The 25166-nt window shown below is 40.1% G+C and overlaps 1 protein-coding gene across 2 annotated transcripts in view; it reads right to left on the bottom strand.

The window, feature by feature from the left end:
- Positions 1–25166, bottom strand: part of ZNRF3 (zinc and ring finger 3) — a 65666-nt gene that overhangs the window by 25909 nt on the left and 14591 nt on the right. For both annotated transcript variants that reach the window (XM_014874932.2, XM_014874930.2), the window contains exon 2: positions 4933–5058. In XM_014874932.2, coding sequence (XP_014730418.2) covers positions 4933–5058 — 126 coding nt within the window. The remainder of the gene's footprint in view (positions 1–4932; positions 5059–25166) is intronic.

The following is a 25166-nucleotide window of genomic DNA, read 5'->3' as shown; positions in this document are numbered from 1 at the left end:
AGAACTTGTCTTACTTGTTCCTACCTCCACTGGACACTACACTGGGAGCCCAAACCTTCAGGCATCCACTCAGTGAAACAAACAAACCAACCAGCTAAAAAAAACACTCATACTATTACTTTTTATCCAGACCAGTTAAATTTTGCCACTCATTTTTGAGACTACTGCCTCAAAAAGAATCACAAATGCTTTTTAGGTGCTGTTTGCAAAGAAGAAACATAGGCTAACAAAGAGAAGGTAGAAAAGGTCCCCAAATTGTGGAACAGATACCATAACTGGGATGGCAACTACTTCAATGGATATAAGAAGTTTTTCCTGAAGTGACAATATTTCCTACTGCATGCAGCACAAGGCTCATCACAGGGTGCCTTACTGCAGCTGTCACTACCAGTTGAAAGTATCTGAACAAGCAAAGTTTTGGAAACATTGACCAATGGTTTTAGGCATGTCTCTCATTAATTTTAGAACTTAATCTATGGCATAGTTCAGTCCTGATATCTGAACAAGTTTAGCATGGAAGAGCATTTGCCTAAATTCAATATGCATTTCTACAACTGAACTGAATCCATTTCTACAGAAAATTATCCAACTGTATATAAAACTATTACTGTTATAAAGAAACAAAAAGTATACTTATACTGTCAGCAACCAATTTGAAATTATAACTGATTGCTTAATTTAGGTTATTAATATAAAGGTGTAAGTTGCTTTTGTTTAATTTGCCTTTTTTATTAGTTTTAGTAACTCTGAAAGAAAAAGATTAAAATGGACTCCTCACAGGCCTTCTTGTTCCTCAAATCTTAGAACAGATCTCTCTTTATTCAGGAACTAATATTCTAGCCCCATAAATTCTCATTTGATTACCTTATAAGAATTTTTATACTTAAACTAAATTGTGAAACAAAAGCTCAGGAATCACAGTTCAACTACAAATCACAGTTCAACTGTTAAGTGCATTTTCAGGTTATGATTTTGGCCCTAGCCTAACTAGTATAATAATAATGATGACATGGCAAAACAAGAGATTCTTCTGGTTAGTATTTGTGCAAATTTCTGTAAACAAGCTCTTAGAAAAGAAGTGAATGGATATTGAAAGAATTGCTAGGAATTTCCTCATATTACAGATTTCTTTCATCTGAAGAAAACAGGAAGCTGTAGTAGCAGGGACATCCTGTCTTTGTTAGGTTACACTCAGATGGACATCCTCAAATAATTAATATAGAAGAAGAGCAGTCCCTGGAAGAGAAAGAAGAACAAAAACCCTTTCTCGTGGACTTGCAATCCTGCAGAAAGGGAAGAAGTGCTACTTTAAACAAATCTTCAGCATTTTCTCACTGTCCTGTACTGAAATAAAAAACAATGGTACTGCTGAATTGTATTTCACAGTCTTGACAGATGTAATTAGTTTTGAAAATTACTGGGGTGGAGGAAGTACAGGACACATGCAGGTACAGAGCATCACAGAATCCCTGGGTTGGAAGGGACCTTAAAGAACACCCAGTTTCAACTCCCAGCCCTGCCAGGATGCAGGCAGGCAATCAGTATTGCAGGCAACCCTGCCTCTGCCTTCCTCCAGCACAGCCCCACTGCTGGAGCAGTGAAGGAGTCTCATTGTGCTGTGAGCAGAGAGAAGGCAGGAATTCCAGGAGGGGAAAGGTTCCCTTTGAAGCACATGGCACCAAGAGCTTCCCAGTGACCATGGCAACAGCTCAGTGGGTTCCCAGCCTGAGAACCAAGTTACTACAGCCATGCCTCAAAAACAAAAAAAGTCTGAAAGAAGGAGAGAGGGGGAGGTGGGGTCGGGGGTGTGGGGGAGAGAAGCTGAAGCAAAATTAGCCTGGCAGAAACTGAGCGGCTCCCTGGTAGGCAAATCCAGCCAATAATGCTGCTCGGGTTCACGGGGTTTCCTTTTCATTTCCAAAAGCTTTCTTCTTCCTCTGTCATTCCCCTTCTAGCCCTATTCAGGAGCTCATAAGATCAGTAAAACCCAGGCCTTTGCTTTGCCTGCATGCAGCATGGCCTCAAACAGGGCTGCACTGTGATCAAAGGTAATGGTAAAACACAGCTGCCACACACACTCCTTGCCTCAACCAAGGCCCAGTTTTCATGGGCACTCTTAACAGCACAGACTTTTTTTTTAAACACTTTCATTTCCATTACATCATATAAAGAAGGACAAGCAATGACTAAGAAGGATGAGCCATTACAAAATCAATATGAATTACAAATCAATATGGAAACTACAAAATCAGTATGAAAATGGGCACATTAAATTCTGTACAGCAGCCTGTGAATAAACAAGTAGAGTAGAATTTCTAAAAACACAGGTCAGAGTTCTACTGAAAAAAAAAAAAAAAACAAACAAAATCATCCCCCCTCTAAATCAAAAAATACCTCAACAACCAAAATCAACAATAAGAATAAAGCCATACAAAACTTTTTACCAGATTCATGTGTCCTGCAATTTATCTCTAAAGCTTTTAACTAGTCTACAGTCTGCTTCACCAGACCCCGAATTCAACAATATCATCTCTATGATGCCCCACCTTGGGGGCAGGTTAAATCAAACTTCATGAGGAACAAACTGTAGGTTTGCACTCCTTGATTTCTTCCTCCTTTTCTATATGGAAAAAATCACATTTCCTTTCCCTGTTCAAGACCAGCCCTCCCCCATTCTCCTTTCTTTTCCTTCCCTACTCTCTTCCTTTTCTTTTTCCTTTCCTTCTATTTTTCCTCCTCTCTCTCCCTCCCTCCTTTCCTCTCCTCTCCCATTCCTTTCCCTTTCACATTTTCTTTTTAGTCAGCTGCCAAATCCTAAAAATAACCAGAAGAAGACACATATACACATGCAGCAGGTTTGATATTTACTCAGGCAAAAGAGTTTACAGGGCACACTGAATTCTCACATAGCAATTTGTGTACCAAATTGCATGGAAACTGAATTTTTCAGAAACCCAGACAATCACAACACAACTTATTCTCACTGGTGGGATAACCAGGCTGAGTTAACTGATAGACCTGAAGGAACCTCAGGGCTGATGCTCCTGCTGCCATCTGCACTCAACAATATTCCAAGAATTTTGAGAAGCCCTTTTAAATCGGGACACAACTTGAGCAGAGTGAGAAATGAGCAGAAGGGCTGCTAGCAAAAGATGGAGAGGAGAAACTACAGCAGAGAGCATGAAACAGGGAAGAAATATTTCAGGAAGAGAAGAATAAATAGAGAAAATAGAGAACAATGAAATGCAGTGCAGTATTGACTAGAACCTTGGCCAGAGTTTTTTCACCTGTTGAAATTGCTACATGTAAACTGTCATCTGGAACTCTACACCCCAATTCTCTGGACACACCCTATGTCACATCACCATCATTATGCATCAAAGTACTTGCTACAGAGCTCCTGAAGCAAATCCAGAGTCTGCTGTTCAGCAGGTCAAGCTTTAGGAAGCTAACATCAGCAGATACCAAGCTGAACTCATTCTGGAGATGGGGGTGGCTTTGGGGATATGGGGAATAAAAAGGACATGGTGGGATTTGGGTATAATGTACAGGCCAGGCATATATTTTTAATATTTTTTTTGTCTTCAACATTCTTTATCCATTTTGCACATCTATTTCCTTACATAATTTTCTAGAGTCTGACAGATGAGACTGAACAGACTCCTTCCTGAAATGGCTTGCCTCAAGATTAAACTTATTCCTGGAGTTTACCTATAGATCAATATGCATCTTTCAGAACTGAATCTTCTCTTAATTCCCATCCTTACAAGACCTCATCCTCAGATTTTATCTAAGAACAAAGAAGCAACAGCTAGAATTTCTGAGAAACAAAATCAGTTTTCCGAGTTAGAAAATAAAAGTTGTCTTATGCTGCAATTCAATAGAAAGGGAAGTCACGTCTTAAAGAGATATTTTTCACCATGCACCACAAGTTAAACCTGCAGCAACTTTTAGATAAGCAGATGGCTTCCCATTTCCTTGGAAAGGTGAAGTTTTTAGAAGTTTTGGTTATAAATTTACCGAGCCACGTTTTACGTAAAAAATATCAACCTGTGATTTTATCTTCTGCTTGATACACTGCTGAGCTGAAGTCACCAACACAAGCCTAGCAAGTTAAGGCAGCTGGATTTTAGGATGAAGCCCTGTTATGCAGTAGTTTTCATCTACTCAGTTACTGGTAGAACTTGTGGCCTATGCTCTTTCACACGCTTTCAAACCCTCTAGATTTCAGATGCCAACATATAATAACTTACTCAATACTCAAAAATTCTAAGGCAGGAAGAAAAAAGGTCACCTTTCTGCTTTCTTTTTTAACATATCTAGGAGCAGTAATGGCATCTTAGTGACTTTACCCCATAAAACAAAGAGAAAAGTTTTGCACTTAATTTAAGATTCCAGAGGCCCCATTCCATGGCGAGGGATAATTAAAATTCTTATTTTTTTGACCAGTACAGTAAGATTCACTTGTTATTAGAGGTATCTATCCTGTGATGAAAGCAAATGAATCTTTCTAGGTTTGAAAGCTGCTCTTTCCCCAAAAAGAGGAAATTAATGTATGCAGTCTCAGAAAATTGTGCCTAAGGAAAACCAGTAAGATGCTTTCATTTTGACTGCTTTGACCAAGTAAGAATCACAGTTGCAGTTCATCCTTTCTACTCAAATACTGCTTCTGCTAAACAGCCATTTTTGCTTTCATCTTTGTTAGGTTCCTACAGAGCTCAGACAGGGAATGCTCAGCTCCCAGTCACCATCTCTATCAGCTGAGTTATGACAGCATCTTTCCCTGAAGTACCTAGAGTGAAAACAGGCAAAACAGGAATATTCTGTGGAGTAAGGAGAGTCTTCCCTCAATTTATTTCTTGCTGATTTTTCTCAGAAAGGAACTAATCCTTCCAAGAAACAGTTACATGCAGCCCCAAACTATCCCCTTACCTTTCCTAAGACAGTGAGGCATGGCTTGGGCTCCAGCTCTGGCTGCTCCAATTTCACCACTCCTACCCAGCCATATTCATACAGGTCTTCCTCATCATTGCTATTACACAGTCCAAGTGGATGCATCTGAAACAGAATCAGAAAGAAACCTTTAGCCACTCATTAGAATTCAAAAACATACAGACATATAAATAAATAAAATAATTAATAAAAGTATATTTGTTTTAAGTTAAGGTACACCAGAAAAAGTGAAATGTGAAGCTGCATATATGAAGAACTCAGTACATTTCTGAAGCTGTATGTACAAAATCTTTGCAATTTTATGTAAGCTGTCATCTTGCCAATGAAAAATCATTTAAGGCTAACAATTAAATGTGATTTTAAGTCCTTAGCTCAGAAATAAAATTCTTAACTACAAAGCCCCCCTCGGTATTGCAAACCACTTTTCCTTGCAAACCGACAGAAATAACACAAACTTCTTGGCAGAGTCCCTTATAAAAGCTTTACACATCATTAAGATCCAGACCTCATGTTTCAGAGCCATTATCACCTTCCTTTTTAAATAATTGCACAGTATTAACAGGCTGTCATCCTTTGAAACAAGCCTATCATGTAAACCAAAGTAAGATACAAGAAACTTCCTAACCATTGTGAAGCATTCTCTATTGTTTTCTGAACTCAGATGATGTGGGGGGTAAGGCTATCATGAAGTGAGAAACTTCAGTCTCCTTTCAGACATTCGTGTTTCTTACATTAGACAACAATATGTCTTTGTTTTCATTTCAGATATTTAATCTGTTCCTCTCCCTTCCAACACTTGGTGTAGTTACTCCAATTAGAGCAGTTACTCTAATTTTATTATGGCAAGGAACTTCCTAGACATTGTTTGTCTTTTCCAAATTTGCTGTCTTTCCTTAGGATAATATTTTTTGTGTCTAAACCAGAGTGTCATACATCTCACTTCTTATACTGTATACTGTCTTCTCCTTGTTCTCTTTTTCCTTGGATTTTTCACAGATCCTTGCATGTTTCCCAGACTTTAACATATACTCAGAGGTCTTTGCAACAAAAAAGTCTGTACTTCAGTCAGTTTTGTGCCTTTCCTTAAATCTCAACTTTATCAAACTACCTGAAGAAAACCACAAACCGATACCAACACTATGACAACTTTGCTTTCTGGTAGCTGATTATAATAAGAGGAGATTATACTGCTCAATAATTTACATATATATACCCCTCACTAATCCATGCAAAGTAGCACCATGTAATGGCCCCTAATCCTACCACCACTTCTGCATCACCAGCTTGTCGTTTTGTCCTTTTCTCCTTTTCTCTCATGTCTTGTACCCTGACTTCCATTTTGCAAGTGATACAATACATGGAGTGCTATTTATATTATCTTGTGGGGCCCTAACTTTCTGAATAGCTTGGGTGATTACTGTAAAATATGGGAAACATGACAGTGAACTGACACAATAAAGGGATTTTCCTACCATTCTTGATTTTTCAAGATTTATCACCAATCCATTCCAAGAAAAAAAAAACAAGTCACACTGTACTAGGTAGATTATTAATTAAGCCTTTCTCCTTTTTGTTTTTTCCTAAATGAGCTACTATCACACACTGCTGAGCTGTCTACCATCTCACATAGATGAGCAATTTAACTTAGTGCTAAAAGCTTGGGGAAAGTACTATCACTGGAAGATGAACCACTTGGTAAACTCCTCAGCACAGACATAAAAACAGAGCAGGGAGTCAGGCAGAGTGCTCTCTCCTAACCTGCCAGGGCAGATATACCAACATAATTAACCCCACAAAGAGTCCATGGGATCTTTTAAGCAAACACAAAGCTTTAATCGATATTAAGTATCTAGAGCAACAGAGAACCATTTCCTTGATGTAATTCCCTTCAACTGTAATTCAATTGAGCTTTGAAACCATAACCCATATCTAAGAAGTTTCTAGTTCAAAATCCTTGAAATATGCTGGGGCACTTTGCACATGCCTAAAAGGGTAAAACTGAAACCACGACTCAGGTGCTTTTATCCAAGGTTACAAAATCTGTATACACTGCTGAGGGTCTAAAATAACTTTATAAAGAGCCACACCAATTTTATGTGGGTTAGTGTTACAGGGCACACAAACATTAAACCAACAGATGAAGAACACTTTGCTCTGTAACTCTAACCCCTAAAAAGTCCTGCTGATTAAAGGAAAACTTTCACCCTTTTGCCCTTTTTTATGTCTGCCAGGATAAGGCATTATAGTATTACAAAATGCCGTATGAGCAGCTCAGGATCTTTCTACACAATGTCTCATGTATAGAAAAACTTTGGTCTTTTTTTTCCCAACCATAGAATAAATAACAGCTCTACCCACTTGAGTCCAGAGGAAAAGGACTAAAGGTAGAAGGCCAAAAGGAACAGAAGATTCTTTCCACTGACACCTTCCTCCAGAATACTTATTCTGCAACAGCTTCCAAGTGTGAATGACCCTCGGGATCAGCCTCACCAAGCACACTCTGCAGTTATGTCCCTGGAAATCAGTATAAACCTGAAGCTGAAAGAGTTTCTTCTCTTCCTCTTACATGTATTAAAAACATGGAAAAAAAAAACCCAGAATCAGCACCAAGGCCAGTAAGAAATAGGTTTCAGTGACAGAAAACTTTCTGTCCAGAAAAGCGCTCCACCACTCCAAGCCACAAGCAGTTGGTAAATTCTGCTTGGATACCACAAGCTTACATTGTAACAATCTCTGTAGATCATGACAGATAAAATATCCTGTCATTTTCCAAACCAGGGGGAGCAACTAAAAGTGCAACACGAGCATGTGAATTTAAGAACTCAAGCCTGAAACACTGGTGGTTACTTCTGATTAGGTGCCTCCATGGAATGAAACACCATTCCCTGGGGCTGATGGTGCTTATGACAGGACTCATCCAGTGCAAGTGTCTGTCATGTTCTCATGGTTTCCTGTCACAATACAAGCGAATTAAGCACAGAATCACAGAACACAAAAAAGTAAGGCTAAATGAAAATATCTATCAGGCTCAGGGAGGATCCGGGGTGTTTCTCAATCACAGACATGTTTTACTTTAAACACGCTAAACAAAAGAGATGATGGACAAGCTACAATGGCAACAATAAAACTAATTATTTTCTGTGAGGTGGAAAATTATCAGGAGTTTCAAGCTGTCACAGTAAAAAGCAAATTTAAACACTACAGTGCACAAGCCTCTGAAAAGCAGCAGAACTATTCAGTCTTTTTATGAAGACTTGAACTCTTTATTGCTGTACAGCCTGAAACAACAGACACTCCATATAGCTTTCCCACCTGGAATGCACTTGGCATGGATTCATCTCTGTCCACATGAATTCACATTCCTACACTAGACAGGCTTTTGAAATAAAATTTATGAGGTTTTGCAGTGCTCAAAAGAAAACATAAAAAACGAGTCAGCCTGAATAGGAACTCTATCATCAGGGAAAGCTTTCTCCTAAACCAGGTGTAGCCTGTGGTAACCAAAAGGAAGAGTTCCTTTCCTGGCTCACCCCAGGTGCACGGAAGCAGAGCCTGATAACTCAATTCAGACTTCAGATACCTTTGGTTACCCAGCCCCTTGATGTCCTGTCTAGGTCTTGTTTCCTTCCTCCAATCTCATTTCTCAGGGAAACTTCTTCTAAAGGAAGGATCCAAAGTCTGAAGGGTATCAAGGCTCAAGTAAAATAAGACAACCAAACGACATAAGTGTTTTACAGGGAGCAGAAAAACCATTAGTACACTTCTGCAGTAAGCACCTCCCCTGTCAAACCAGCCTTATTAAACACAAAAAGTGTACACGCTTTTTTCAAAATGCAGTAAGTGACCAAACAGATTTTGAACAAGTAGCAACAACTTCATTCACCAAAAAGTACTAGAGGATGCAGAATGTCTGATTCAGAGATAATCCAGTATTTTGGTGCTAGACTCACCAAAAGTTGGATGGAATAGAGATATGGAAAAAGGGGCACACTCACAAATATAGAAATATTCCTTGGAGACACAGAGAATTAGGGAACCATTAGGAGCTCAAACTGGCAAGAAGTGTGAAGATTAACAAGTATATTTAACAGCAAGAAGAATTGCAAACAAAAAATGTCTGCTGTTGAATGGGGTTGAACTCACAAGTGGCTTCCACTAAACTTTCTCTATAGCAAGAGCATCAGGCATTCCTGAAATCCTCTCACAATCCTCTTACTCCAGGAAGTATGCCAAAAGGGATGAGGATGATGAGAAATCCAGCCTATGCTGTAACTGAATGTAAAACCAGATACTCAGTTGAGCACATCCACCATGCAGAACAGGCCAGGCAAATTCTACAAGGCAGACTGGCCAGTACTACACAAAGCCCAGCAGATCCTGTGAAAAGCAGCAGTAAGTTTTGAAGAGCAGCCAAAGGAGGTTTTATTAACTAGGGAACCAGATCTCAGCGCTGATCTAGTTCATCAGCAACCTCAACTCACCTGTGCCATGGTCCAGCTTCAAATCCCTCAGGACAGGAGGAGAATTGCCTGAAGGACATACCTGGCAGCAGCAGCAGGCTCCCAGACATGCTCCTGCTAGCACTGTCCCAGCTCAGAGACACTGCAGATACCCACAGCATGTGCACAGTAACAAACGTTTACAAATCTAAACTCAGCACATTTAGATTTGTAAATCTGCACCGGATTTGCTGCGTAAACAGGGATTGTACTGCTCAATCTGCTGCAACAAAGCAGCTGGACTCTAATTATTCCAAACACTTTGCAAAGGAAGCTCCAGGTCCATTCAAACAGAAAACTGGCCTCTCCTTCCTTTAAAGCATCTCAAAAAGCAAAATTCCCATGAAAAGATGAACAGCGTGGACAATTTGAAGGAAGATTTCTTCTCTCAGGAATTTAAGTGCTTTGATTACAACGAGTTCTCCTACCATAGTATTTGATAGACCAAAGGAGAATGAAGTCATGTTTACAATTGTGGCTCTTTTCCTCCCTCTCTAAATTGATGGAAAGACGGTGGCAAAAAGTGCAGGCATAATGTCACTACGGACGGGAGAAAATAAAAGAAAACTTGGAATAAAATTATACCTTCATAAATTACTTTTAGCAGAAGTCCAGTAGCTACATGATGAAACAAAAGAGTTCTGGCTCTATAAGGAACAAGACAGACCCCCAAAACACACTAATTACCAAAACTTTAGACATAATCATAACTGGCTGGGAAAAGCAGGATTATTTTACATCTCATGAAAAACTGCATTTGTCCCATAGCACTCAAGAGGGGTCTTATAAATATTAGGTCACTGCCACATAGTGTCCTTGGCTTAAATTAAAATCCTGATACGGAGTTGCCAATACTTTGCAACTAAGTTTTCTAGCAGAAAATGGAGTCGGAAGTATGAAGACACCCTGACAAAGGCTGTACAACATTATGGGATTTGTTCAACCTTAGGATCCCAGAAAGAATGAACACAACAATTCAACAACAACAAAACCCAAACAAACAACAACAAAACCAAACCAAACAACACTAAACCCCAAAGAAACTAGCAAACCCAGTTGACTGAAGCTGCTCATATAAGGAACCCTAAAAGAAATTTCCCTTTGTATTCCTCTGCCAAAAGCACACAAGATGCACACTTAGAAAATTTGGCTGTGATGAAAATTCCTAGACTGTTAGGAGGGAATCAGAAGAAAACACACACACGTGCACGTACCATAGAAGGTAGTATTTTATTTTACAAAAGCACACAGCTCTGAAAAGTCTCAGAACTATTTATTTGCTGTTTTTGTTTCAGCAAGGAAATTTAACAAATAGATTGACAGATCTGATGCTGACCCAAAATTTCACAGTACTGTAAGTCTTCAGACCAGCAGTGACTGTTCTTTGTATGTTCACATGGATTTGAGAAGTCTAAACTCATTACAGTTCATTTTTCTGACACCTGAACTGGTCTAGATCCTGACTTTCCAGGCAGTCCTTGATGTAGTAAAAGCTGACTTGCTTCTCCAGAGCCCTTTAGGACCTCTGACAAGAGAAGATATTATTTTGTGTATTTTGCAATAAGCTACTAACAAGCAGAGCTGGTTTGCTTGCATTCAGGTTTGTGGGGAACTTTGCTAGACAAATAGAGAAGGGTAGGGAAGGAAAGAGGAGTTAAAAATAACACAAATTATTTCTGAGGCATCCTTTGGGTTAGAAAGTGAAGATCCAACTAAACAGCAGTATAAGGATATACTAATTACATCTGGAGATCATAGATATACCCCCCACATCCATTCTTCTAATTTTGCATGGAATGCTGCACTGAGGCATTCCAGCTGCATACACAGGTACATCCAGATTATTTTCTTCATGTTTGCTGTAACATATTTTACTCCTGCCTTTATTAATCCATATTCCACATCAATGTCAACTATAATTTTGCTTTCCTTGCCACACTTCGATGAAGATTAGTTTTATCACAGAGAATTTGAAAAATGAGACAGTAACATTTGTAAAAATGTGTAAACAACGCTACTTACAATGCCCTGTCCTGAATACCCTCACCTGTTCACCTTTCAGTGAAAATTGGATGCGCATTCCCATGCTTTATTTGATCTCCTATAATACCACACTTCTTACCCTAGAGCTACTGTCCCTATAAAACTCTCATGAAGGATATTCTCAGTATTTAGCAGTCTCATTGTTTGGATTTCCAAAAGTGCTCGGTGTCTATGCAAAATGTGACCCAGGCACAGAGCTCTAGTGCATCTCTTTCCATTTCACAGCACAGCCTTCATTAACAAGGTGATTATACTGTCCTGTCTCCAAGAGGAAGCATTCACTGGAGGGAGAGGGAGGGAAGAGGAACAGAGAACATGCACACAGAGAAAGGCTGCACTATAACTAAGAACAATATTGTACCTAAAAAGAGGGATGGGGGAAGGGAACTAACATGAGTAGATTGTTACAGAAGTCCTTACCACAATACTAATAAAACTTCCTTTGTCCTATATACACACACCAAACAGGAACTCTGTATTTCTGCCACAAATAATTTTCCATATGCATGACAACATTTTATCTATATAGAGGTAAAAGCCACAGAGGGAAAAAAAAAAAAAAAAAAAAGGTGAGAACGCAGAAAGAAATGAGGCTTAAAATGCACAACACTCCATTCCATCCCCCTTCCCCTCACGCCAACCTCTCATCTATAATCCAACACAAGAGAGACAACAGGCAAACAGCAAGAGGTCATCTTCAAAGGGCTGGTTGCCAAGGGAGGCCAGTGGAAAGAGCTAAGGCATGTCCTCATCAAAGTCCAGCAGCTGTGGGAGAGCCACAGAGGTGCAGCTTCCCCTGGGGCTGCAGTGAAATTCAGAGATGGAGGATAAAGCTGGAGCTGGCAATATAAAGTGGGCAGCTTTGCACTTTGCTTCAGGAGAAGCACAAAAGAGAAGGGTTAGGATATTTTAATCCTTCTCTCCACCCATTTTTGCACTCGAGATACTTGAACTACTGTTTAAACTCATGAAGATGTATCGTGTAGAATATGCTGCAGTAGCCAAGCTTTCTACTCAGTTCAAAATTAAAATTTTGTCCCGGTGACTACACTTAGAAGAGGGATGGAAAAGGTACAGCAGATAATGCACAGCCAGCTGTAGTTTCATTACTTCTCACAGAAAACATAAATACATCTTCACTGTTGCAGCCTGGGAGACAGTCACACAGTAAACACTGCCTGCAAACACCACCCAATAAAATATATGTTGTTTTTCTAGGAGAAACTGTGGAATAATAAATAACAGGCTCCTAGCTACCTGCAATATTTGCATAAAAATTAGAAGCCAATATAAGAGCAATCTCAGACTCTGCTTTTCAGAATTCTCTTAACTTTTGGAAGCATTTTTATTAAATATGCACATGATGACCAAATGTAAAAAATTTTGCCCCAGTCCTCAAATACATCAAAAGCAGCTGCAAATGCGAGCAGTGAAATCTAACTAAGTAAAATCTGAACACAAAGATGAATCAAAATTGCTCTACTATGAACAAAAAAAATAAAAATTCAATAAATAATTAAATTTTAACTTTGTAGTTCTCAAAAGCTAGGAGCTACTCTGTTTTAGAAGATTCATCTTTCCCTGATAGAACCAGTACTTTGTTATTATTTTCTCTTATGTGTCTTAATTAGCCAACAGAGCTTAAAAATACAGTTGTTGAATTATCAAATAATGGTAGGATGGAAATAATTTCATTATAGTTACCTCCCACATCATGCCCAGTATCTTCCCCAAAAGAGACAAAGAAGGGAAGCAGCTGGCATCTGCTAAGGATGAACAGACACAATTCTTGAGCGTGTGTTTTGGAGCATGAAGTTTCAGTTGCTGTCAGCACAGTGGCAGCCCGAGTGCTAATTCAAATGGCACTGAAGTTGCATGGTTTGAACAAATCCTCTGGGTTGCAACACAAAAAGCTGTCAGCAAAAAGAGGTTTTAATATTTAGAAAGTTCTCGATCACCACCTTGACTGCAAGTCAGTCTGGAAGTATCATTAGGGAAGGAAAAGACAGAGCAGTGATACAGTCACCTTTAGTTAGCATGAAAAAGAAATTTTTTTCAAGGCTGAAATGTAATAGCTCATAGCCTAAAGATGTACTCTGTTTCTCAGTTTAGTATGTGAACTGATCTTTGAATATTTACATAGACACTCAAGATTCCATGAACCATACGATCTCTGGCCAATAGAAAAACTCCTTGCTCTGGAAAGTTTTTGAACGTGACGAAAATTGAACAGCCTAAAACAGAACACTGATTTTGTGTCTTTCAGAGCGATGTGATGGAGACAAACAAACCACCACCTCTGAGATTGTTCCTCAGAGATGTGCTCTCAGCTCGGTGTGCAGTGATGGTTTCTCAGTTCCCAGAGCATGCCCTGAGGCACAGGCCCAGCAGAGGTGGGATTCCAGCACTGCCTGCTCCCACTGCCCGGACCAGACTTTCCAGCACCCACTCTGCTCCACACTCTCCCCCAGCTGCTCCTCCCACATTGCATTATTTCTAAGGAATCATATTTATTCCTCTGTCATGATATCAAAGTACCTGTGCTACATACTGTTCAGTCTTTCCTCATAAATCACCCAGTTCTGACCCAGTCTACTGCAAATCCCTTCACACATCTCACTTAAGACATCAGAGGAAGAAAAATATTGGAATCAGCTATGGGTATTATGGTCTTCATTACTTCTTTGTTATACTGCTATTAGTTAAACTGTTTTGGATACCTCCCCTTATTTCTTACCTTTGCACAGATTTCTCTAAAGCTTAATCTTTAAGATTTCTAAATTTATAAATAGTTGACTTGAGGATAACTATTATATTCCTGTGTTGAATTTTGTCATAAATTACAAAACACTCTCCTGCTCTCTACATTTAACTTTAGCTTACATTACAACAACCAAAAAAGTTCCAAGAAAATCCCTGTGACAGTTTACAGTCTGAAGGTAGTGTTCATCTTAAATTATTTTTCAAAGTTTGCCTTTTGGTCAGATTCTTGTTAACTTTTATAAGACATTCTGGACCAATACACAAACCAGTAAAGTTTACAGAAGTTTTGTTTCCAACTCCAGCTGCCACATGCCTTCTCATATCCCTATTTCCCCACTCTGTGCTCCACACCTTCCTCTCCAAAACTTATCATGTAACCTTCCTTTCACCTGATAACCCAGATTACTTCAATGGATTTGTACTCAACTTATGGATTCTGCCCACGTGAAAACATTTTAAGGTGCTAGATAACTTTTTAGAGGGAAAAGACCCAAAAGAGAAAGCAGAGGTCTCCAAATAAGTACTGTTTGCTTCCAAATTGTCTCTTCCTTCTCCAGCATCAAGTTCTGAAGAAATTACTTCCACAGCACCCCTCATGCTCTGCACCTGCTTTGCTGGCAAAATCCAAACATCACACCTAGTTTTATGTGCAGTGCTCTGTCAGCTCCAATCAGCACAATCTCTCTGACCTATATACTGTGGAAATACAGGTGAAGGCAAAGTCTCTGCTGCAATGACACAGGACGAGGCTCTGGAACAGGATGTATGCAAAGAACATGATCTCCTTTACTGGAAGGAGAGATGTCCCTGTCCAGAGAGGAACTGAGAACTTTAAAAGAAGTACAGGCCAGTATGTAAATCAGGTGCCAAAATTGTTCCTGTAAATTTATTAAGGTTTAACATTTGGGTTTTTTCCATTAAAGAAAAATACCTGGTGCACTGGGCTCTCCATTTCAGGTAATGAGTAATGCACTGTTCCAACACCTTCTATTACAAGAATTCAGTGCATATTGCAATCTTTCATGTTACCAGACAGAAAGCACTCAAATCCACTGGGGAAAAAATGCCCTTCTTAAAAACTACCACCTGATGGCAGCCTGTGGCTTCGGACCTATTGTTCCAAGTGGCAACTGGCAACCATTTTGAGTGAGATTAGCTCTACCCTGAGTCACCACTGAAGAATGCTCCGTAGTAGAGGGAATGACTTGAAAATAAAAAGCTATGCTTAATTCTAATGTAGCACATTGCCGAACTAGTCTCTGCAAACATTCCCATTTCACTCACTGCGAAATTGATCCTCCCTCTTTCAGCCCTAATTTGTTCTGTTTTGCACAGGAAATAACCAACTTAAATGTAACACAGAGTCCACAACTCAGTCCAGTGCACAATTCATAACACTTGGTCAGATCAAAAGCTGACTTGATGGCCAGTCTCCCTCGCTGCTCACAGCCTATGCTTTGGCATCTTGAACCAGAATCTGAACTATTCTGCACTCAACTAATTATCACTTCTTTGCTCTTTTTCATTTATCAAAGGCATTTGCAGGAACTTAGCAGTTGGTGCCTGAAGGATTCAATTAATGTTATTTAAAGTCAAACGAACACTAGTGGAAGTTTCTGGAATTCTGGAGACCTGATGCACTCCCTTTTCATTACAAGGAATTTATTCCTGATCTATGAGCAAAAATCAATTCCACTTCGAATAAAAAACGACAAAAGGGAACTGTTTTACAGAACAGTAAACCAAACCAGGTTTTCTCAGCTTTTTCTGAGAAATATTAATGTACATATTTATTACTTATCATATTACAGCACCCTATGTATGGGTGGAAAAAAACCGTATCAGAAGTTTCTAAAGTTAAGTTTTTACCAGAATTAAAATAATGAGCCCAATTCATTCTTCAATTTCAGAGGCTTGTGCTTTATTTCAGGATAGATCTTCTTCCTCCTTTTCCCATCTCTTTCCAGATGATTTCTCCTTCATATGGTCACTAATCTATTGCCTCATTTCTCCTAGACTAGCCCTTCACTACTTCCCTCCCATCCCATGCTGCCCCTCTTTTCTCATCCAATTCCTCCGGCCCTGACATACAACCCATGCTAATAAGTCCAGTAAAGCCTATTGGCTTGGCTTTAGTGCTGTGTGTCTCCTGCTGGCACACCTCAACACTCAGGTATGCCTCACTGATTGGGAAATTAATGCTGTGAACTGCACTCCAAAAACACAGCAGTGTAGGGTGAATGAGTGCTGTCTGCAGGACATTCCCCTCACATGTCAGAAAGTTTGGACAGTGCAGTGAATGAGGTAAGATACTATGAGAAAAGAAAATACAGTGTTGTGGTTAAAGCAGCTGAATGCTGCCCAACAGACGGGATTGCTTCCTCTGCCACAGGATTCCTATGCAATGTTGGGCAAGTCATAAAAACAGCCATGCAGGGTGTGACCAAAAATCCAACCAGCACAGTATCCTATCTCCAACAGCTGCTAACTGAAGAAATTCGGAGAATAGGAAAAGCAGAAAAAACACGGAATGATTATGCCTTGGATACAGCCCATTAATTATGGCTATCAGTGATTAAGGCTTCCAGAGCCGAGACTTCACCCAGAATACTGTGTTTAAGTAAGCAATTCATCTGTGCTCCATGTTTTTACTTAATTCCTTTGGAATGACACACATACTTATGGCTTTTACACCATTCTACAGCAAGAAACACAACCTATTGTTTTTAAAATGTACTTTATTTTGCTTGACTGTAAAACTGTTTCATGAATTTCAATGAGAATGCTCTCATAATCCTCGAGTTACAAGGAGTAACCAATAACTGTTCCTTAATCACTGTCTCTACATCAGACTTTACTCAAAGTTTCTTGTCAACAGCCTTCCAAGCTGACAAAATCCAGGTCTTTTTCAGTGAGTGTCACTCAGCTGATCCACAGTCTGTGATCTACCTGTTCCTTTATGCAGTCTTCCAGTTTCATGAAGCACTGCATGCAGCATCCATGCTCTTGGAGCCCAGTGGTGCTCACCAAGCCTTCTGCTTTGCTCTCTGATAATTTGCTCTCTTACCTTTCCAACTCATTGCAACATCCCAGGAAATTTTCAGTGTAAAAGGATAAGGTTTTCAGAATACACTTTATTCTTAAGAAGGGAAAGAAATCTTAGCCACAATTTTGAGAAGCTTTTTATGATGCTTCTTTGTTCTTCCTGGTGCATGCCTCCAGCTCGTATTACAATTAACCAAGATGAGCACTGATAACCTGCTGTACATACAGCTGTGACTTGGGAGAATCCCTTTAAAAGGCACATTCAACCAGATATAAACAAAGGGAACAGCCTGCAGAAAACGTGACAGACACAAAAATAAAAACAAAGTCAATGGAATCTGTACCGAATCACAACAATAAACAGGAAAGGCCAGGCATTGTGCATCACAAGCACATCTTTGCCCTCTGCTGCTGGGGAGCCGCTAATTTTGTCTGTAGTATTTAAATAAACACTGAATTGGTGTTCATTTTTAAAAATACATGTGAAATTATCCATTCCATCAGGCATTTTGAGAATAGTTTATCTATCTATAGAAAGTTAATATATATCACAATCACCAAAGGCCACATGAGAAAAACATCTGTGCTGGAAAAGGCAAGGTTAGGATGCTTCATTGACTGTCATACAACATGCAGCCTCTGTCAGGCAGCTAACAATACAGCAAAGTATTGACTATCAGTCTTGAAACAGTCATTCTAGTTCAAGAAATCACAATCCTCCCCCCCCCCAAAAATACAGCCATTCAAGCAAACTTCTCTTTGTATGATGGGGCCACAGACAGAATTACTATATTTGTACCTGTAATACTGTTGTTCTCTATAAAAAGTTAGCACATTTTCTCCTAGATTAATAAACTTTTCTAGTTTCTTACACAAAAGAAAATCTGAATGAACAAATCAGACATTGTAGCTGACAGTGCTACAGCTCTGTTCCTATATATACTCCCTCAGGCTGGAGTCTGAGTAAAACCTGTTCATGATCAAACTCATCTGCTCACTATCATCATCAGCTTCCTGTTCATTCATCAGTATATGAATGGTTACAATAGGGCCATCAAGACAAAAGATGGCTTCAGAGGGAATGTCTAACAGAGGAAGAAGTTACATCAGCCTGACGCTCCTTTGTTCACAAAGCTCTGACCATTAATAGCAGCTAAAGACAAGGCAGCTGCTGCACAGAATTAGGAAGAGACAGAAAGAACAATTACTTCCTGGCAACGTTTTTTCCCCTGCAGCTCAAAAAAAAAAAAAAAAAAAAAAAACCAACTCTACAGAATTCACACTGAACAGTAAGAGAATGAGAAAAATTCTGGAGATTTAGTTGTCTTGCCTCCAATCCTGTTAGTGAGTAATTTAAGTAGGTACCTGTCAGACATGGCAATAAAACCGTTCTACACCTCCTGCACTACATGCAGCAACATGGACTCCACTGCTCTTCAAAAATAAAGTACAATGTCACAGTGTGCAGCAATCCCCAAAATCAAAACAGATCTTCCCTGTGTGCTCTCAAATTTAAACACATGAAGTAATGGACTGGAAAAAAAACATGAAAGAAAAACCCATCAAGGGCTCTCCTGCAGAACTTGATCCTTATGGGAAGACCTAAGCCACAAGCTGGCAGGGCCTGGAAGCATGTACTGCAGAATTCTCATCATATGTTTGCTCTAATCTTGCATTCCTTCACAAATATCTGCTACTGGTTTCTGCCAGAGTCACTGGAGCAGAGGAACTTTTTTGGTTAACTCAGCATGGCAGTTGTGTTAATTCACTTGGTTGCATGAATCAAAAGGCCACAGATAACCGCTGGCAGAAGTGGCTGCACAAACTCAGTAGAGCATACAGGAAATCAGCTAAAACCTCTTTTTTTCCATTCTGTTGTTCACTAGAAACAAAGAATGGAGATGCCATACTGATGGCAGAACTCATCAATTTACCCTGTTCTATGGGTAGAGAAACCTCTGCTTTATTAACTGTCTTCTACAACAGACTGGAACAGTCTGTCCTTCACATATCTGGATGGGATTTCCAAAAAGAATGTATTTTAAAGCAGAAAGCCATGGTAACTGCTAGGATTCCCATCCCAGAATTTTTCTCTAGCCTCTGTGTATGGTGAGGGGAAAGTGCCTGCAGCAGTAACACAAGTACATGTCAGAGCCCATCTCAAAGCTCTGTAAGATGTGCAAATTTCCTGGTGCCTGAAGGTTTGCTAAGTAGAAACCAAAATCCGAGTATTTTAAGTGTATTGAAGCACTTTCTGTTAGTGTCAAGTATCAAATCACACACAACTGTAGAAGCAACATGGCAGAAGAGAGATGCAGGAGGGTGAAGAGAAAAGGTTTTGATGCTGACCAGCAAAATTTAGAAATTTCCAGATGAGGCAACACAAGAATGCCAGTATCATCCCACATACTCCACAACAAAGAGGATGAATCCCTTTTTCAGCAGGGACCTTACTGCTTGCCTTGTTAAAGTAATAAACTGATTCAGCAGACTATAAATGTGGTGTTGACCCCAGAAGAAAGCATAAAGTTAACAAATACAGGCAGTCACCTTTCCCTCATGACAGATTTTCAAACTTCAGAGAACCAGTTTTGTGTACTAACCAGAACTGCACTGCAAATGGTCTCAGGCCTACAGGGGAAGGAAAGCTGTAGATTTTGCCAGCAGAAACAACCACTTTGATCTCTGGCATTCTGGAATACATTCTGAGACTGAGATAATCCCATTAGGTCTTTCTTCTAAAATAATCAATAAGTGAAACAATGCAAAATGGTGAAGCTGATTTTAAGTTTTGGAGTTAACAGCTTCCCAAAGACTTACAGAGGGTCGGGCTCTCCCTCTCATGGACCTCCAGTCTGTACCAAGAGATGCATGCAGGCTTTGCTCACCACCTAAGCATAAAAGCTTGTCCTTCCTGAGCTCCAAACGTGTAAAATCAATGCAACTATATTAATTGATATGTATTGCCTTTCTGGTAATGCTTTCTCATTTGGGCTTTGAGTCATGTGTTCATGTAACTTTTGGATATCAGACTGTGCCAGTTCAGGTCATTTGCCATACACCACACAGGCACAGCTTTGGGTGGAAAAGCTGGACTACCATGCTCCATGTCACTATTTCACAAGATTCCCTTTGAATTTTAAAGGTGGGACCTTAATAAGCAAAATGAAGATTCAGAAACATACTTCTGCAGCTGTAGCATATAAAGTGAGGTCTGTAACAGAGAAGATTGAAAGCTCCCTCCACCCCTGCACATCTGTTCCAGAAAAGTCCCACCTCTTCTTCCCCCTTTCCACAGAAAAAGGGGTAGAACAACTGTTTCTTTCCCATTCACAGCTTGTGCCTGAACAAGCCTGCACTTCTTGACAATGGGTCTGGTTTATCACTTCCCCTCCAACTCCACCTTGCCTGTGCTTAACTTTTTTCATACAAATCCCAGAAATTTTTAACCAGCGTTCTCAAAAGAAAACAAAATAAGCTTCCATTTTAATAAGGACAGCAGCCTGAAAACAAGCATTCCTTTGCCGTTTTCCTACTTCATTCCACATGGACACCACAAGTGAGGGAATACCACATGTAGAAGTTGTGCAAAGTAAAATAAGAAAAACTGCAACTTTGCAGTAACTTCAAAATGTTTCAGCTCCATGCTATTCATGAAAACCTTCTATATACTGAGGTATCCCTGCTCTATCTCTGTGGCACATGCTTCACCTCTCTAAACAAACAAGGACTGTCTTTGTGCCTTTGTTTAAATTAAGGAGAAAAAAAAAAAAAACCCAACCTGTCTCACAGGCTGTGATTACATCAGCAAGAGCATTCTCCTTTTCTCTATCAATCCTCCCTTACTCAGGCTTTGAAGAGCCTCTGTGTGCTGCTGCCACTTCCTTTGATCTTTCTATTTTATGCCCCAGGGCCAGCCCTGATAATATCTGCTTTGCCTGCACAGTTTTGGAGAAGGCAGCAGCACCCATTCCTGTCCAAGAGCAGCTTTGTGAACACACTGAAGCGGCATGTGTGCCCTGTGCTCCGGGAGCAGCAGGACACAAACACACAGCCTGCACACACAGCCTGCACACACGCCACTGCAACAACATGTGGGCAGCCTGCCGGTGCCTCCTCTTACAGGGATGGCCCTGACAACTTATGGTTGGTCTTTCAGCCAGGCAAGGCAACAGCAGAAATCCTAGGGGAAAACGCTGCCTATTTCGGCAACTAAATTCTTGACACTTTTTTTGTTCAAAAAGGAAAAAAATAAAGGCGGAGGTAGAAAGCTAAAGACTGAGTGGCAGGGAAAGAAACACAGAGATCCTAGCAACAGCCAAGTGTCTGATTCTTAAATGAGTAAAGATGAAAAGACACTATCATTATTATAACTATTATTATTATTACAGATAACTCCAACTTGAAACTAGAGATCTGACCTGCAGCACTACCATCATAATCTCTTCAACAGATATAGCCAGGTATTTTAATGTCATTAGCTGATGGGGAAATTGCTTTTGATCATCCTTTTAGTGGCACAGCTAAAAGGAAATTTGTTTTCCTCAGTTTCATGTAATGGCATCTCTCCCCAAAAATGCATGCAAATACTGACAAGAGATTATTAATCCAAGTGTTGCCCTAGAAAACCGGGGAGCAACTTCAGTCTGTCTAATTCCACTGCTGGTCCTGGCAGGAGACACCACGGGTATCAGACCCAGTGTGCATCAGGTTTTGCCCACGGCAAGGTTTGCTCTGCAGAAGCAGGAGCCAGCAGTGCCAAGCACGGGGCACACAGCACAGGATACACACAGCTTCCCACTGTACACTGCTATTAACACACAGCTTTTCTTACAAACATCATGGCTTAGTTTCCTCCAGTTGGGGTAAATGTCACTACTGTCATTGTCCTGTCAGCTCTGAGAGCTCAGCCTGGCTGAGGTGCAGCATCAGGCCTGAGATTTCACAGGTTTTAGCCAACTCTGGAAAGCTCTTTCCAGACAAGAGTTTGAGCTGCTTTACACCATTCAGCAGAGGTGAATCTTTCTCATCCCAGAGCAGCAGGGTGCACTTCACTACCAGATCACATCAGAAGCAGTCAAGGAACTTCCAACAGGACCCCTGTATTTCTCATGCCTTTATGGGAAAGGATATTTTAAATCCGTATCTCTTGCAATCTGTCCTAATCCAAACATTTATAAGAACTAAATAGCATTTGAAGAATTTCAGAAAGAAAGCCTTCACACCGAGACAGTGATGGCAGGACTGAAAGAAACCCTGCCCTTCTCTGCCATGTCCCCCTGCAGTTGCAGGCAGCTGCCTGCTCCAAGCTAAGCCCACTGCAAACTGTGAGCTACAACCCCATTCCAGGTTTTACCCTCAGCCGCTCCTCCTAGTACTTCAAAGGAAAAGTATTTTTGTACAGCCCAGCAAGGAGTGTAAACTGTTCAGCTGCTTCCAAAGCAAGATCATTTAACTCTTAAGTACCCAATATCCCTGCCCTCAGCAAGGGATTTCTGTGTAAAGGGAAAAAAAAATTACCAGGAGCCTGAACATTAAGTCTGATGTGTTCATGACTTAACTAAAAAGTGACATGCCAATAGTCACCTTCTCATTTCCCCTCCCTCTTGTTTTGGAGGTGAGAAAGAGGTCAGAAAAATTAGGACTCATAAAATCAATTTGTGGGGGCCATAGAATCACAGAATGGTTTGGCTTGGAAGGGAGTATAAAGCTCATTTCAATCCCCTGCCATGGTCAGGACACCTTCCACTGGACCAGGCTGCTCCAAGCCCTATCCAAACTGGATGGGGCATCCATAGCTTCTCTGGGCTACCTGTGCCTCACCATCCTCAAAGTAAAGAATTTTTTCCTAGTATCACACAGATACTTTCCATAACACATTATGAATTTGTTTAAACAGCTAGAAGACTTCATTTCTCTTCAGTAATGTCAAGTCAGCTATAACTATCTAAGTATCTTCTGAAGTTGGGCCAAAGGATCCCACAAATCCAGCAAACTCCAGTAAACTAAATGCTTCCCTTGGCCTCCCACCCATTCTCACAGTAGTGACAAGCTGGAGCACAGGCTTCCTAACAAATGAAACCTCAAATAAAGCTTTGCAGAAAATATGAAAATAGCCTGGCTGTCTTTATGTTGAGAGACAACTGTAAAGGTAGACACTCAATGTTCTTTTCTTAAAACTATAAATGGGACTAATTTAATTACTTCTGTTCCAAGGTTCCTCATAAAGTTTGAGTTTGCACACTCAGCAGTTATTTCCCTACCACTTGTGGCACACAGTGGCCACTGCCCACCACTCCCCTCCTGTTCCCCAGGGTCCCTATTTTGTTTCAGGCCCAGACGGCTCACAATTGTATACAAACACTTATAACCCACCTTCCACCAACACAGAAATCCAGGGAAAGGCACTCATCTTTAACAGAAGATGGGTGAACTTTGATCTCAAACAAGCCACTTCATTTTGCCTGACATCAGCATATATGCTCAAGCATACGTACTCATATATTTCAATTACAGAATCTGCAAAAACCATTGGGATTTACTGTATCCAAGCTTCTTTCTGCTTGGTTATTAAACAACAGAGGTTGCCTACTAATTAAACACAAGACTCTTGCTTACAGTGAGGCTGTTCATGCCATTTTTCCAATTATGCTTTTATTCTATATTTTTTATATTGCAGCTTGTCCAACTTGTATTTGTACAAGGCTACACTCAAGCTGCATCTTCTTTACTAAGGCACATCTATATTTAAAACACTCAAAACCTGATAGATATGCTGCCAAAACCTTCATCCACATTACAACACAGGTTAAGACATTGCTGCATTTTTAGTTTGGCCATTTTAGTTCTGAATTTATTTTTTTTCTCTCACACACTTAGCTGATACTTCAAATAACTGCACCTCTGTTACCAACACAGAGAATGAAAGCTCAGATAGATTCAACTCCTCGTTGCTTTGTAAAATGTTATCCTGTAAGTGCAGAATGGAGAAGGGGTTCCTTTGAGAAGGTAAAGGTAAATATAAAGGTAAGTCCCTTCCTCTAAAGGATAAAATAAACAGTGTCTGCTGCAGCACTGCCACAGCAGCAGCACCACATTATGATAGTTTTGCTAATAAGGATTTGGGATTTGCCACAGTAAATAACTGCTTTCCCACACTGCATTCGGTCTGGTGGCATTAAAATTTCTCTTTTCTTCTCCTTTCTTTTCAGCACTCGCTTATTTTGAGGTGGTCCCAAAGCTCTGAGAGCAGGACAGAATTACCATTGGGAAAGTCAGGGGTGCACATGTGGAAAACACAAGCAATAAAACTGCTGTGTGTGTGTGTTAAACACACTTGGGTGTGCAAGGCAATGAAGCGTAGCCAAGTGCTTTTGCCTCAGGCCTGATTTTGCTGAATGAAGGAACAGTCTTGAGTTCTTCTCCTAAAACTCTTAGGAATCTTTAACATCCAGCCCATGAGCTGCCTCTTCCAGCATCTCTATGGTTTCAAAGTTAAGAATAGTCAGAACCAAAGAGAACCTGTAAAATTATGACTTACTGTGAGCATTTAATGTGCTAAAGTTGTTAATTTCATGATCATCGTTTTCTACAAGACCTGTCTCAGTACACAAGATGGACAAACAGAGTAAGGGTTAAAAAATTAGAGCAGTTACTGCCTGTAAGAATTTCTTATTTGAATGCAAGTTGAAAAGCTACCTGTCAAACCATTCTGTGCAAACCTGAAAGTGCTAAACAGCATCCCCAATATATGTGATTCATATGGCTGCCTGAATAGCTCCTTCACTGAGCATCTCTACAAAACGTGGGTGAGCAACTCACACCAGAATATACAGAAGTAACAGCCAGTTCTACATTATTCAG

Source organism: Sturnus vulgaris, chromosome 19, assembly GCF_052056855.1.
Source record: "Sturnus vulgaris isolate bStuVul1 chromosome 19, bStuVul1.hap1, whole genome shotgun sequence".
Taxonomy (NCBI): Eukaryota; Metazoa; Chordata; class Aves; order Passeriformes; family Sturnidae; genus Sturnus; species Sturnus vulgaris.
This window is presented reverse-complemented; position numbering and strand designations above follow the sequence as displayed.